A 13518-nucleotide genomic window follows, 5' to 3' on the forward strand; every position below is an offset into this window, starting at 1 on the left:
ACCATTTAGGAGCACTCACAAAGTCTCGGATTTCGGATTTACAGTCTTACATTTACTTGAACAAAAGTAGTATAGAATGGTAGTAGTAGTATTCACAGCTAATTCTACACAGTCTCGTCTCCAAGTCCGATGCCTTGCAAATGCAGAAGCAAAGGAGGGAGAGTAAAATTGTTGAAAGATTGGCACCTGAATTGGTGGCACCCATGTTGAAATCGTTAGAAATGTTGAACTCCGTACCATACCCTATGGTAACCCGCTTTTGGTGCCTTGATCACAAACCCTCGCTGAAACCCATATGTTGAGATTTGGTATCATCGTCGTAACTCATCATTAGAAAAAAAAACTCCCGTGTTGGAGGCGGCAGGTTGATTGCCGCCCCACCCAATTAAGAAATTAAAAGGGAAGATGTGTGTTGTGTTGAGAAAAAATTTAAGAAGCGTAGCGCTCGCGGAAGAACTTCGCGGCGGACACAAGGTTGGACTGGGTGGCATGTTAGCAATCTTCACACTTTGAAAACAAAAAAAAAAAAACTTACCAGACTAGCCCGGGTCTCCTCCCAGCCACGGGTCTTAAGGCCACAGTCAGGGTTGATCCACAGCTTCTTGGGGTCGAGGTGGACAAGCATCTGCTCGATGCGCTCCTTCATCTCCTGCTCGCTGGGGATACGGGGGGAGTGGATGTCGTAGACACCAGGACCGATGTGACGGGGGTAGTCCTTGGCCTTGAAGACCTCCAGAAGCTTGGCATCAGACTTGCTGTTCTCAATGGAGAGAACATCAGCGTCAAGAGCCTCGATGGCGTAGAAGAAGTCCTGGAACTCGGAGTAACAGAAGTGAGAGTGGACCTGAGTGGCATCAGTGACACCAGCGGTGGACAGCTTGAAAGCATCGACGGCCCACTTGATGTAGGCGTCACGCTCGCTACCCTTGCGAAGAGGAAGACCCTCACGCAGAGCAGGCTCATCGACCTGGATCACGGAAACACCAGCCTTCTCGAGGTCAATCACCTCGTCGCGCAGGGCAAGGGCCAGCTGCTGAGCCTGTTGGCTCTGGTGAATGTCGTCACGGGGGAAAGACCACCGCAGGCAGGTGATGGGACCAGTAAGCATACCCTTCATGGGCTTGCTGCTGATAGAAACAGCGTACTGGGACTCCTTAACGGTCATGGGGGCAGGGCGGCTAATGTCACCGTAGATAATGGGGGGACGAACGCAGCGGGAGCCGTAAGACTGGACCCAGGCCTTCTCAGTGAAAGTGTAACCAGTCAGGCGCTCACCGAAGTACTGGACCATGTCGTTACGCTCGGGCTCGCCGTGGACGAGGACGTCAAGGCCAAGCTTCTCCTGCTCCTCGACGACCATCTTGATCTCATCCTTGATGAACTGATCGTACTGCTCAGCAGTGATCTCACCCTTGGTGAACAGGTTGCGCTGCTTGCGGATTTCACCGGTCTGGGGGAAGGAGCCAATGGTGGTGGTGGGGAACAAGGGGAGCTTGATGTGGTCGGTCTGCTTCTGGATACGGGTCTCGAAGGGAGACAAGCGGTTGTGCATCTCAGGGGTGACAGCAGCCTGGCGGGCCTTGACATCGGGGTCATTGGTACGCTTGGAGGTAGCGCGAGACTGGACCGACTTGGCGTTGGCCTCAAGCTCAGCAGCAACAGCAGTAGGGCCCTCGGTGACAGCCTTGGCAATGACAACGACCTCGGAGACCTTCTCGACGGCGAAGCTGAACCAGTCAGCAACCTCGGGGTCGAGCTTCTTCTCGGAAGCCAGAGTGTGGGGGACGTGGAGAAGGGAGCTGGAGGTGGCGACAATGACACGGTCCTTGCCGAGCTTCTGAATAGCGGCCTCAACCTTCTCGATGGCAGCCTTGTAATTGGTCTTCCAGATGTTACGTCCATCGACGACACCAGCAGAGAGAACCTGGTTGGGGCCAAGGGCAGCAACAACGGTGTCGAGCTGCTCGGGGTTGCGGACCAAGTCGACGTGGATGGAGTGAACATTGTGAAGGGCAGGAAGGACATCGATGTTGTGGACAATGTCACCGAAGTAGGTAGCAACGGTCAGGCGGGGAGCTTTAGCACCGAGGCTGCCAAGCTTCTCATAGGCAGGCTTGAATGCGGCCTTGACCTTGGCAGGAAGGTCGAAGACGAGGACGGGCTCGTCAATCTGGACATCCTCAGCGCCAGCAGCCTTCAGCTGGGCCAAGAGGTCAACGTAGACGGGCAGGAGATCGCTCAGCTTGTCGATGGGGTCGACGGTCTGACCACGGTCGGCCTTTCCGAGAGCCAGGTAGGAGACGGGACCGAGGAGAACGGGGCGGGTGATGATACCGGCCTCCTTAGCCTCGTTGAACTCAACAACGGGCTTGGGGTTGGCATCCAGCTTGAAGACCTGGTTGTCCTGGAGAGCAGGCTTGACGTAGTGGTAGTTAGAGTCGAACCTGGGAAAAAAAATTAGCAAGAGGCCACCTTATATAGAAAGTCTAGTCCACGTACCACTTAACCATCTCGAGGGCGGGGACATCGACACCGTCCTTCTGGAGACCACGGCCCATGGCGAAGTACTCATCGATAGGGTCGAGGTTGTACTTGCTGTAGCGCTCGGGGATGACACCGAACAGCTGGGACTGAGCCAGGACCTGGTCGTAGAAAGCGAAGTCGTTGCTGGGGATCTGAGTCACACCAGCAGCCTTCTGGATCTTCCAGTGCTCGAGACGGAGACGCTTGCCCTCAGCGAGGAGCTCCTCGCGAGAGATCTTGCCACCCCAGTAAGATTCCGTGGCCTTCTTCAGGTCACGGAGCTTACCCATACGGGGGAAACCCAGAACGGATCTAAACCAGTTAGTGTCATGTCCAACAGTCAAACAGCGGGCTAGAGAGCAACATACGATTGAACCATTCTGATGGATGTGTGTGAGAAAGAGGGAAAGGGGAATTCGGAGTCTTAGAGATGATGAAAAAGACCTCGATGCCTGTGAAGAGAAAAAGAAGAAGAGGGAGAAAGAAGGGGAAGAGCGAGAAGAAAAATGGAGGGGGAGGTCCGTGGTTGTAGACTAACCCCAACGGGATGGAGGGGCAATTCGACACACAGGTATCGGTATTGTCACATCATGCACTTGCCCCACTTATATAGCCAAATTTTAGTGTGTACTGTGGTAATCTTTATGTAACTTTACCCCAACAGGGGTCTCCGTGATCGGCGGAGATCACGCCATCTTAACACGAGGCGATAGCCACTTTTCGAGGTTCTTGTGAATAATATAACAGTCTCAATGGTTCCAGTAATTTCGGTAATGCTATGCTTTCGAGCAATTTCAATTCTGCTACTGCTAGGACTATCTGTTTTTCGCTTTGTCTCCTGCAATTGAGCAAAGTCCGTATCGCTGACGCGGGGTTGACCGGCTTCTCCTCTCGGATCCCGAGGACGCTAGCTATGCACTGCACCAATTGCACACCGCTAAGCTTCCATGCCTTTCATCTAGGAGTTTAATACACATGTTTGTCCGTGATAATTAGCAATTGAGGGGCGCGGAGTAAGCATGGAAAAGGACAAACTTTGTCGCGGAGTAATGTAAGCGTCAACCTTGACATAGGACCGGGGTCGGGTCAAATCAGCATCGGTGGCTGACAATTACAGTTAGCTTCGCGCCATCTTCGAATGCAATCGTGTAGATCAGTAGATCAATTCTCAGGAGTCATTTGGCTCGATTGCCTGGACTTATTAGGGAAAGCTGGCCGCGGAGGCAAGAGAATCTTGTCATAGAGCAAAATACATAAAATTATTGCCATTGCACGGTTTATCGCACTCGGCGTGGCTGGAGTTTTGTTCCTAGGCAATTGCACAGCTACGAACCATTCAAGACTCGACGTGGGCTTGTCTTCGAGGCTGGGTTAAGCCTATTTGAGATCGGCCTCTCGACCCGCCGAGTATTCTCAACCGGCTCTGCATTTCTTGATTGACCCAGATGCTTTTCAAGTGCGTAAAGCTCGTTGAATAAGTCAAGGTGTCTATCATGACGGGTACCGTGGTAATAATCATGAACAGACATATGTGGATCTGGAGTATCCGTGCTGTGGAAGGAGCACAGCAGGGCACCTGCTGCCAGCATAGGGAAAAAGACCCCATACATCGTGGGATTCATCCTTCTTCCTTCCGCTCGAGTCTTCACCGTTATGCGATATGTCATTCTTCACTTGTCCTTGGCTGAGAAAACCGAGGCCGGCTTCGCCATCGGAGGTTGCTCGATCCTACAAAAGCACCCACGCTGGGGTTGCCTCACAGCAGGGCCAGGCACAAGGTATGCCCTACACCCGGCACTTTCACATCCTGTCAATTAGTATTGTATAAAGAATAAACACTGACTGTTTATATCAGGGCCACTATCTGAATTTGAAAATATTCCACCTTTGAGTCAGAAGCAGCCCGGAACCTTCACTCATATGCTTCGACATCGCTTCTCGAGAGAGGCCAAAACTTCAAATGGCCACCATGATTCTGGCAAACTTGGTCTTCCCTTTTCCCTCAAGGCAAGGTCCACAACGAAGTCTGGGACAGAACTCACGGTACTGGAAGACATGGGGAGCAGTCTGATGAACGAGAGAGGGTACGACAGCGATGCACGAACTATCCCGACTCCAACCCGTGCGATCCATATGGCAGCCTCGCCTGCAGCTCAAGGCTTTCGCAGGGTGGACTTGAGTGATCTCGTAGAAAGAAGCCAGGAACGGGATGAATCTGAGCGCTGGACAACGGACCAGTCACCACACAACTCAGATTCTTGTGATTCCCCATTTGGGTTGCATTATATACCGACTCCCAAAAGCAGCTTAAGAGGTATCCCTCGTCCAGTCCGTGAAGCGAACAGTCAGCATCCAGCTCTCGAGGATGAGCGCACCCGTGGAGAACATGGTCTGCAGATGGGGCTTGCAAGATCCCTCCCCGATTTGAATGCATCGAGCCAGGGTTCTGGTCCATCGGTTTCAACGCACTCATCAGCTCTTGTTGGATCAGCCGTTGCAGATGACATTAATCTCATGGTCCATTGGAATCAATACTTGAGGAGGGATCTAAGGAATGACACGGCGACTTCAGGGTCTGTGCCAAACCTGTCGACGGATGCCCTGGTAGCCAAGAAGAGACTTCCAGGGACTTTGGCCATGTCTCAACCAGATCCTCGGGCACTTCATCTGGGGGATCTCAATATATCTCATCGACTCGCTTCCCATACCATGTCTTCTGGTTCGCACAACCCCTCGAGTATTGATCTTGCTTGTAATAATCGTCATGGCCAATTTATGTCTTCTTCGCATGAGAACTTTCAACCTCGCCAGAGGTCACAGCAGGGGCAGAGCAATCGCCGCGTTCCATCATCATTTTACTCTCACCAAAGCAGTCATCCCAGTTCAAAAAATATATCGCCGCGTGTCCAGTCTCCGATAATTCACCACGAAACCCCCATTTATACCAACCAGGGAACGAATGGAAAGCGTCAAGGTGGAAGTCCTGTCACGGATAATGGCTTTATTCATGAAAGCAGATTCCGCGAGCATTGTGATGCTGCCAACTCACCTCCATATTATCACCGCTACCCTTATGGCCCGAATAATCTCGATTCTCCGCGCAGGGTCAGTGCGGGTTGGATGTCAGGAGGCAGGCGAGTTGGCTATGGCTATAGTCCGGTGTCAGATGCTGAGGAGGCACAGACCCAACATCAAAGTGACGACGGACATTCAAGTGAAGTAACGGGCTGGAGACCGCCAATGAAGAATGAACGTCAATTCCAATCTCCATCCCACGATTGTCGGATGGGTCTTGGGGAAGCTATGGAATCAACTATTCAAGAGCCTCGCCCGATCCCACCTCCTATGAACGCAAAGCGCCGTGAAATTGGAGCAGCTACTATTCCCAAAGCCAGAACATCTCCTCGCTCAGCCAAGGATTATCTTGTGCGGCCTTATTTGGGGGGTGTCATGGGAAGTCGAGCCAATCAATCCAGTCGAGACCATGAGACTGGTGCAGTCTGGGTGGATGAAACCAAACCTCCGAATGTCCGTGCACCAGAAGTGCCTCCAACGGCTCAGAATGAGTATTGCGAGGTCCCACAAAGCTCCCACTACAGCATTCATCCAAATGATGCCTCTGCAAACCGCTGGGCCCGACTCAGTCGATCCATGAATGTGCATCGAGCCCGAAAAATTGAAGAGCGACTAGACGGCCATGAGACAGGCAGCCATGGTGATTCACGCTCGGCAATTGGGCGCTCCGTCGGTAATCTAGGAGACACTGGAGGCAACTCAAATGGGCACATTGAACAAAAACCCTCCGCAACGGAGCCTCTTACTGTAGATCAGCATGACGAGGACGAAGACCAAGCTGGCCAGATGCACCCAAGCAATCCACGCAGCTCACGATGGCTGTTGAAGCTTTCCAAGCGTCGAGCAAGTCTTCGCCTCTCAAATGTGCACAAACAAGAAACCTCCCAGACTTCCACGGCTTTCCTTGAGTGTGACTCGAACAGTGCCAGACGGACAAACTCCACCAAAAGCAGCGGAACAGAAGACCCGGCGAGTGTCTACCGGGATTGTCTCCGCATGCCTGGCTCGTTTGATGGCAGTCGCTGGGCAAACCGCGGTAGCCAAGTATTGTGGGACTTGTGCACGACTGAAGATTGTTACTGATTCCATGACTTATGATGATAAAACAAAAGAGTTAATGCCTATATGAGCGGAGCGTCAATGACTTTATTATACCCAGCAGGCATGTTACTATTGTTAATTGGCAGTGAAAGGTGGAGTGAAATTGGATTATAGATAGTTAACTCCCAACAGAAATTCATTAATCGTACAGAGGTATCAATCATATCAAGCTCAAAACGAAATTGTATCGTACAGTCCAGTAGATTTTCCGTCCCTATCTAGGTAATTCAAAAGACCTCTAGATCTACCGCCGCTGTCGCTTATTACTCTTATCACTGACACCACTCAGTACGCTCGCAGACCGCTTGTGGGTCCTATCCTTTTCATCCTCGCCATCATCGGCAGGAGCGGAAGCTTCAGCCGCTGAGTCCAGCCCGCTATTCCCGCCATCCTCGGCCTCGGTCTTCACTGGGTGATCACCCTTTGAAAAGTCACCGGCAGCTTCTCTCGACTTGCGCTCGCGTTCGGCCTTAGCGGCTTCCAAAACGCGAATCTCGCCTTCGACTTTTTCGGAGACCTTACGGGCGTCAAGCAGTAAGTTGACGGATTGAATAAGTTTTTCAAAGTCCTTGCAGACACGTTCCGTGGGCATGAACAGGCGCACGGGAATCTCGAGCTCGGCGAGTGCCCCGGCCAGTTTGAGTGTTTGTACGTTTGACTTGGCCTGTGTGAGTTTCTGGGCACGGTCGCTGCGGAATTGGACACCTGCTGTGACGCGTTCGTGGTGCTGGACTCCATACCGGGCTTCCTCGGCTGGTGTAAGCGTGCGGACCATGGGCTGGGGTTGTGATGTTGAGCCCTTTTTGTTGGCAGCTGGATTTGAGCTGGGTGTTTCGGCGCGACCGAGAGGGCCGGCTTGTGTGGGTGTTTGGCCGGCGGGACTGGCAACGGCGCCATCGGGGCCGAGGATTGAGCGTCGCTTCTTGCTCTTGTCCGCTTGGAGAAGAGTTTGGAGGAGTTGTGATAAGCCCTGGCTGGACTGATACATGGCTGTGTTGCCGACGCTGATAGGGACTTCGAGGCGGGAGTAGAGCTCGCGGCGCTCGGCGATGAAGCTCTGCTCATTGGTTGTGATGCGCTTGAGCTCTTCGAGCAACATTGCCTCTTCGCGAACTTCGTCGGCGGTGCGGTCGAGCTGCAGTGAGGCCAGGTCCTTGCGCGCCTTCTCTCGTTCGGGGTCGAACTTTTGCATCTTCTCATGCATGTCGAACTCGGCCTCGGACATCTCGGCTGGTGGGTGCTCAATTGCCAGAATCGTAGCGGCAACCTTGTAGTATCGCGCCTTCATATGTTCCATTGTGCGAACGTGCTTGGCTGGCACCATCGCATTAACATCTGGCTCGGAATCCATGCGAGGCTGATAATCGTAACGGTCCGCAATCAACACCCAGCGAAGATCATACTCGGTAGCCAGGTCCATCAAGTAATCCGTCTCCTCGCGCGACCAGGCGTCGCTTCTCAAAAGTCGGTTATACTCCTCATCGTTGTATCGTCGTGGTACGCGTGCCTTGACGTTGTATTTCGCGAAGTTGTATTCCTGCTCCAGCGACTTTGGAGCCTCTTCCGTTCCTTCTTCAGTCTTTTCATCGACATCCATCTGAGCTCCTTGTTCCGCAAATGGCCGGGTCGACTCATGCTTCCTCTGCCAGTGGTTCAAGACCAGACCGTCTGATCTGGCGCCGTTCGTGAAAGGAGTCATGCGCCTGTGAATCTAGTCAGTCCTATCGCAGTTTTCTCAAGTTATATATAACACATACCATGGTCGCACTCGAAGCTTGTTCATCCACTTCGGGCGCCCCTTATATTTATTCTCGTTGATAGCGATTGGCGGTGCTCGTTCGCCCAGTAGCGCGTAGAGTTCGCGTGTGATACCCTCTGCGAAAAGACTGTCAGGTGGGATTCCGCAGTAAAGGCTCCAATTCTACTTACCAGGTCGCTTCTCCACAACTTTCTGCTTCTTGTGAGGTCGAGGCTGGCCCTCAGCCGGCAAGTCCAGCATGTCGCGCACATCGGCAGCGGCGGCCATGGCGATAACGGTGAGCCCTGCTCAGGTAGGGTGTTGCGGGTAAAAGTACACGGATTTTACCACGTCAAGTCGGCGAGACAGGCGTGTCAATCAGAATAGATGGCAGTAATGAGGAGGGAGTTGCCTTGACGATGAAAATCGAGCGCGGCGACTGGCAAGGGAGAGTGCCGAAGGTGGCAGGCGGTGAGGGCGGCGATGTCGCCAGATGGTCAACACTCCGCGTGTTGACAGGAGTTGAGGTTCCCCCCAGTTGCGCAAACTTCCCAGCCATGGTTCTCTCAACATCCTCGCCATCATGGCTCGCGGCCGCCTTGGCCTTGTTCTCCATTCTTTCTCTCCTCGTCCCCGCCAATGCTCTGTACTTCTATGTCGAGGGTCGGCAACCGAAGTGCTTCTTCGAGGACCTGCCGAAGGACACCCTCGTAGCGGGTATGGAATCACTGCAAGCTCACTTGTGCCTGGGAGATCATTTCAACTAATCCAATCTTCAATATACAGGCAAGTTCGAAACGGAAGTCATCAACCAGGGCTCAAACACCTACTCCGTTGACCCCAACCTGAAGATGCTCATCACGGTCGATGAGACTTTCGACAACGATCACCGCGTCGTCTCCAAGCGCGAGAACAACTCTGGCCGCTTCACCTTCTCCGCTGCTGACGCCGGCCAGCACCGCATCTGCTTCACCGCTGAGACCGACGCTACCTCTGGCGGCTGGTTGTCCAACTCCCAAGGAGCCGTCAAGGTTTCCCTGGATATCGCCATTGGCGAGACGAGCAAGATCGAGACCGAGGATAAGGACAAGATGAAGGATATTGTGCAGCGGGTTCGTGATCTGAACAGCCGGTTGCACGATATTCGTCGGGAGCAGGTGTACCAGCGGGTATGTTGTCTGCCCCTGATGGCATTCCCATAGCAGGAGACTGTCTTATGGGAAATCCATGGCTTAATATGAACAATGTCTAACTGATGGTTGAATAGGAACGCGAGGCCGAATTCCGTGACCAGTCTGAGACCACCAACTCCCGCGTTGTGCGCTGGGCCCTGATCCAGGTGGCCGTTCTCTCCGCCGCCTGTGCCTGGCAGCTCTCGCACCTGCGGTCATTCTTCATCAAGCAGAAGTTGACCTAGATGGAAAGTTGATGGGAACGTTTCGCTAATCTAAATCTGTTTAAGCCTTTTCTTCACCTTGCATCTGGTTGCCAGCTCTATGTACCACACCCACGCCCAGTTTACGCGAATATCGATCTTTGTTTTCTACTTGGTGTTTATCTTTCTTTTTGAGAAGGGCCGGAGCGATGGCTAGGTTGCAATTTTTCTGGTTATATGCTAGAAGTAGCTCTGGCATGTCTGCTTTGGGTCTGTGTTTCAACAAAAGAGGGGCGTGGAATGCTTGGAGCCGCATGGTTCGAGCGATGTCGATTTTGATAATGGATGTAATGACTGCTTATTCTTTCTCTTTCTCAACTGTATTTGTAGCTACGTAGTTTACTGTTTTCTTTTTGAAAGAATGTAAAAGGGGCATGCCCTGATTGATTGTGCGTAGTGTCATCATTCATTATGTCCGGAACAAATAATAGAAATGGGTAAATACGAAATGCCCAATAGTGGTATATGGCAAAGAGGAAAGGGCGACTCGAAAAGAAGACGCCAAATGGACAATGACGAGTAGATTACTCGTCGAGGAAGGGCAAGTTCCAGCTCAAAATGCAATGGAGGCCGCGAGGCCACGTGGAAGAATGCATTCCTTGCAGAAACGACTTTAGGGGTATATGGCGGTCCCTGCCAAAGGACCAACAGAAAGCAAAATGGAAGTATCAGGCTTCGTCAATAATTGGTGCTTACGCCGCGGCGGGGTCGGCAGTAAGACCGCAGAACTTAACGATGAGTCGTTCGAGGTCTGAAAGTTTGTAAGGCTTCGTCATGTAGCCTTTGATGCCCACTTTCGAGGCACGATTCAGCGCCTCGTCAGTGACATCGGCGCTGACAGCGAGCACGGTGGGAGGCTGCGGAGCTCGAATCGTAGGTGAGGTTGGATCGACAGCCATGTAATCGAGATGACCAGTGTTGTCTATCTGCATTGAGCCATCGTTGGGTCCAGGATATTGCCTCCGGTGATCATTCATCATCTGAAGGATTCGAGACGTCGCCTCGTAACCATCCATTTCGGGCATCCAGAGATCCATGAGCACAATGTCGATGGGTTTCACCTTCGACAAATCACTTGCCTGGGCAGTGACACTAGAATCTCCTTCTGGGTTGATGCTATTGGTGGTTGACGCAGACAAAAGGTCTTGTACGATTTGAACGGCTTCTCTGCCATCGGCAGCCTCGAGGACGTCCCGGTAGCCCAGCTTGCGCAGCATGTTGATTAGCACACGGCGGTTGATTCGATTATCTTCCGCAACGAGAAAACGTAATGGAAACTTCTCGCCGAGCTTCTTATCGTAGAAGTCCCGGTTGAGATGCGAGCGAATCGGTCGGGATGGCGGCAATGTTGGCGGCGGTGTCGGGCTCTCAGAACATTTCTCATCACCGGTACTAGGTGTCGGTTGTTGCAGCTGGCTCGGAGGCAAAGAAGGGGAGATGGATGCAGAATTTTCCCAGATGAAACTGCTGGCACTGCCCTGGCGGGAGTGGTCGTTGATCATTGGGGGTGTCATGGTCCTCTCATTCGGGGTTCCAAGTCGATTATAAGCCTCCCGCTGGTTCACGGGCACACGGATCTGGAACTCGGAGCCGTGATCGGGGCCGGTAGTCGAGGAGCGAACACAAATCAGATCACCTCCCATCTTCCGCGAGAGACCCTTCGCGACAAGAAGTCCCAAGCCCAATCCATCTTTACTGCGAGTCGTTGATGCGTCCTCGCGAGCAAATGGTTTAAAGAGATTTGGTATGAATGCTTCCGGAATGCCAGGGCCAGTATCACGCACGCGAATCAAGACATCGTTGGTTTTGGTGTCAATCGTCGCACATAACGTAATTGTGCCGCTGTTTGTGAATTTGATGGCATTGAGAAAGACGCACGAGATCAACTTAGCCAGATCCCTGTCGTCGGCAAGCAGGGTGTCGGGCAAAGCCGGGTCAACAGACCAGTCCACAATCTTGGTGTGAATTTCTCCATTCGACGTTTTAGACCGAATTTCAATTTTCTCACCAGACTCGGTTGCATTGCTGACAGCAGAGTCAGGCCTGCCGCCAACGTGGAGAGACTCGTTGATCACCAAGCGGAGAAGGTCCCGCAATTTTGTGAAACGCAGAGCTGGACCCCGTAGGTTCATATTGATGCCTTCCAGTAGCAGGTGGGGGGCTGACCGTCGAACGGCGATTGATGGGCGAGGATCGACCATGTTAGCCATGACTGCTTCGATTTGGCGGGCGGGTGTAGCATGAACGATCTGTTCACTCTCGTGGACGGCATTCTTGACTTCTTCACTGCGAGGTGATAGTTCTTGTCGCGATGATGATGCTCGGGTTCTTTGCCTGCGGGGAGCTGGACCACCAGAGCTCATGTCGAGGGGAAGACTCCGTCGCCTCTTGTACGGGTTCACTGCGATGTTGTTTCCTTCAATGAAAACACTCGGACGACGCTCACTCGTCACGGGCGGCGGACCTTGGTTCTCAAACATGCCGTTCTCTTCCTCCCGTTGTGGTGTTTTGGGGACTTGCATGTTGAGATCATAGGCATGTACAACGTTGTCGGCCGCTTCGACAGCACGTCTTGCGCTGTCTTGAACCATCTCAATGCCCTCTTTAAGAGCTTGGAAGATACCACCCGACTTCACGGGGGTCTTGCTCTCCATCGCTTCACGGACCGTGGCATGCATAACATCGAGCATGCCTACCACGCCTTGCATTGGAGTCCGCAGCTCGTGGGATAAGCTGCGTGCGTACGGTTTGAGTGGCTGGGATGTGAAATCAAAGGCGTCGTTGAAGGAAGCTGTTTGGTTATTTTGAACAATCGACGTATCAGACGTTGGAACAGAATTCAGACTCTGGCCGGTGAACATTTCGTCTAGTAGGAGTCTTTGAACGACCCTGTCCTCGAGAGAATGTAACATCATTTCCAGAAAAGTCCAGGACAGGGTTCGAGTACGGAGGCCTTCAGAAGACCACATCAGACCGAGATATGCTAGGCATTTGCCGGCTGAGAAGAGGGGGATAGCCAAGTAGGCCTCAGCAGCAAACGGCAACTGGTCGTCTCCAAATGATACCAAAGATTTGAGGTTTTCGGGAATCAGACAGGGTCGCTCATGATCCATATGCAAAAGAGGGTTTCCGCCTGCGAAATACCGGTGTCGCTGCAGCCCGACGGTCTGGTAGCCGTCGTTGTAATAGAACGCGGCACCGAAGAGGGTCGGGCGCCGCCCGCCAAGTTCGGCCATAGGTTCGCCACCATGTACTCTGCGGGCGACGAATCCATACTGGGCCTTGCCCATCAACGTGATATCTTCCATGAGCCGTTTCCAGAACAACTCAGTATCCGGGGTGTGCAAGCCCTCTTTGAGGGTCACGAGGTGCTCAATGGCGGTCGTTTGAGCGCCATCGTTCCAGGAGCGACCCGAAGGGTCAAACTGCATGTCCCCATCTTCGGTCACGGTCGCAAGCCCATCGTTGACGGCTTCAGACTTGCAGGAGGAAAAGGACATGACGGGTCGCGGTACGGAGTTAGGGACATCGGACTCGGGCGTTTCGGACATAGTCCATGTGGAGTGGTAGGTAAACAATGCTCTCTCGGGCTGTTCTATGGCGGTAGGGTAAAGATCATGGCTTGTCCAGGAAACAGGTATCGAGG

General features: G+C 52.7%; 5 protein-coding genes across 5 annotated transcripts; 2 read left to right on the forward strand and 3 right to left on the reverse strand.

Annotated features, from left to right (window-relative positions):
* Positions 1-429: 429 nt before the first annotated feature.
* On the reverse strand, positions 430-2902 carry N7443_004808 (5-methyltetrahydropteroyltriglutamate--homocysteine S-methyltransferase; the record flags this gene model as incomplete). Its single annotated transcript, XM_056884864.1, has 4 exons — positions 430-480; positions 536-2444; positions 2500-2835; positions 2892-2902. 4 exons carry the CDS (start codon positions 2900-2902, stop codon positions 430-432), a joined length of 2307 nt encoding a protein of 768 aa, XP_056743142.1.
* A 1541-nt stretch (positions 2903-4443) lies between these two features.
* On the forward strand, positions 4444-6681 carry N7443_004809 (uncharacterized protein; the record flags this gene model as incomplete). Its single annotated transcript, XM_056884865.1, has 1 exon — positions 4444-6681. One exon carries the CDS (start codon positions 4444-4446, stop codon positions 6679-6681), a length of 2238 nt encoding a protein of 745 aa, XP_056743143.1.
* Positions 6682-6943: 262 nt separating this feature from the next.
* N7443_004810 (SANT/Myb-like DNA-binding domain-containing protein) lies at positions 6944-8725 on the reverse strand (the record flags this gene model as incomplete). The annotated part of the gene is made up of 3 exons (XM_056884866.1): positions 6944-8402; positions 8457-8574; positions 8629-8725. The coding sequence occupies 3 exons, from the start codon at positions 8723-8725 to the stop codon at positions 6944-6946; spliced, it is 1674 nt and encodes a 557-aa protein (XP_056743144.1).
* A 269-nt stretch (positions 8726-8994) lies between these two features.
* On the forward strand, positions 8995-9854 carry N7443_004811 (p24 family protein; the record flags this gene model as incomplete). The annotated part of the gene is made up of 3 exons (XM_056884867.1): positions 8995-9154; positions 9224-9606; positions 9705-9854. The coding sequence occupies 3 exons, from the start codon at positions 8995-8997 to the stop codon at positions 9852-9854; spliced, it is 693 nt and encodes a 230-aa protein (XP_056743145.1).
* A 710-nt stretch (positions 9855-10564) lies between these two features.
* N7443_004812 (ATP-binding response regulator) lies at positions 10565-13423 on the reverse strand (the record flags this gene model as incomplete). The annotated part of the gene is made up of 1 exon (XM_056884868.1): positions 10565-13423. One exon carries the CDS (start codon positions 13421-13423, stop codon positions 10565-10567), a length of 2859 nt encoding a protein of 952 aa, XP_056743146.1.
* Between the last annotated feature and the right edge of the window lie 95 nt (positions 13424-13518).

Source organism: Penicillium atrosanguineum (assembly GCF_028827265.1).
Source record: "Penicillium atrosanguineum strain IBT 20685 chromosome Unknown utg000003l_segment0_segment0, whole genome shotgun sequence".
In the NCBI taxonomy this organism is placed as follows: domain Eukaryota; kingdom Fungi; phylum Ascomycota; class Eurotiomycetes; order Eurotiales; family Aspergillaceae; genus Penicillium; species Penicillium atrosanguineum.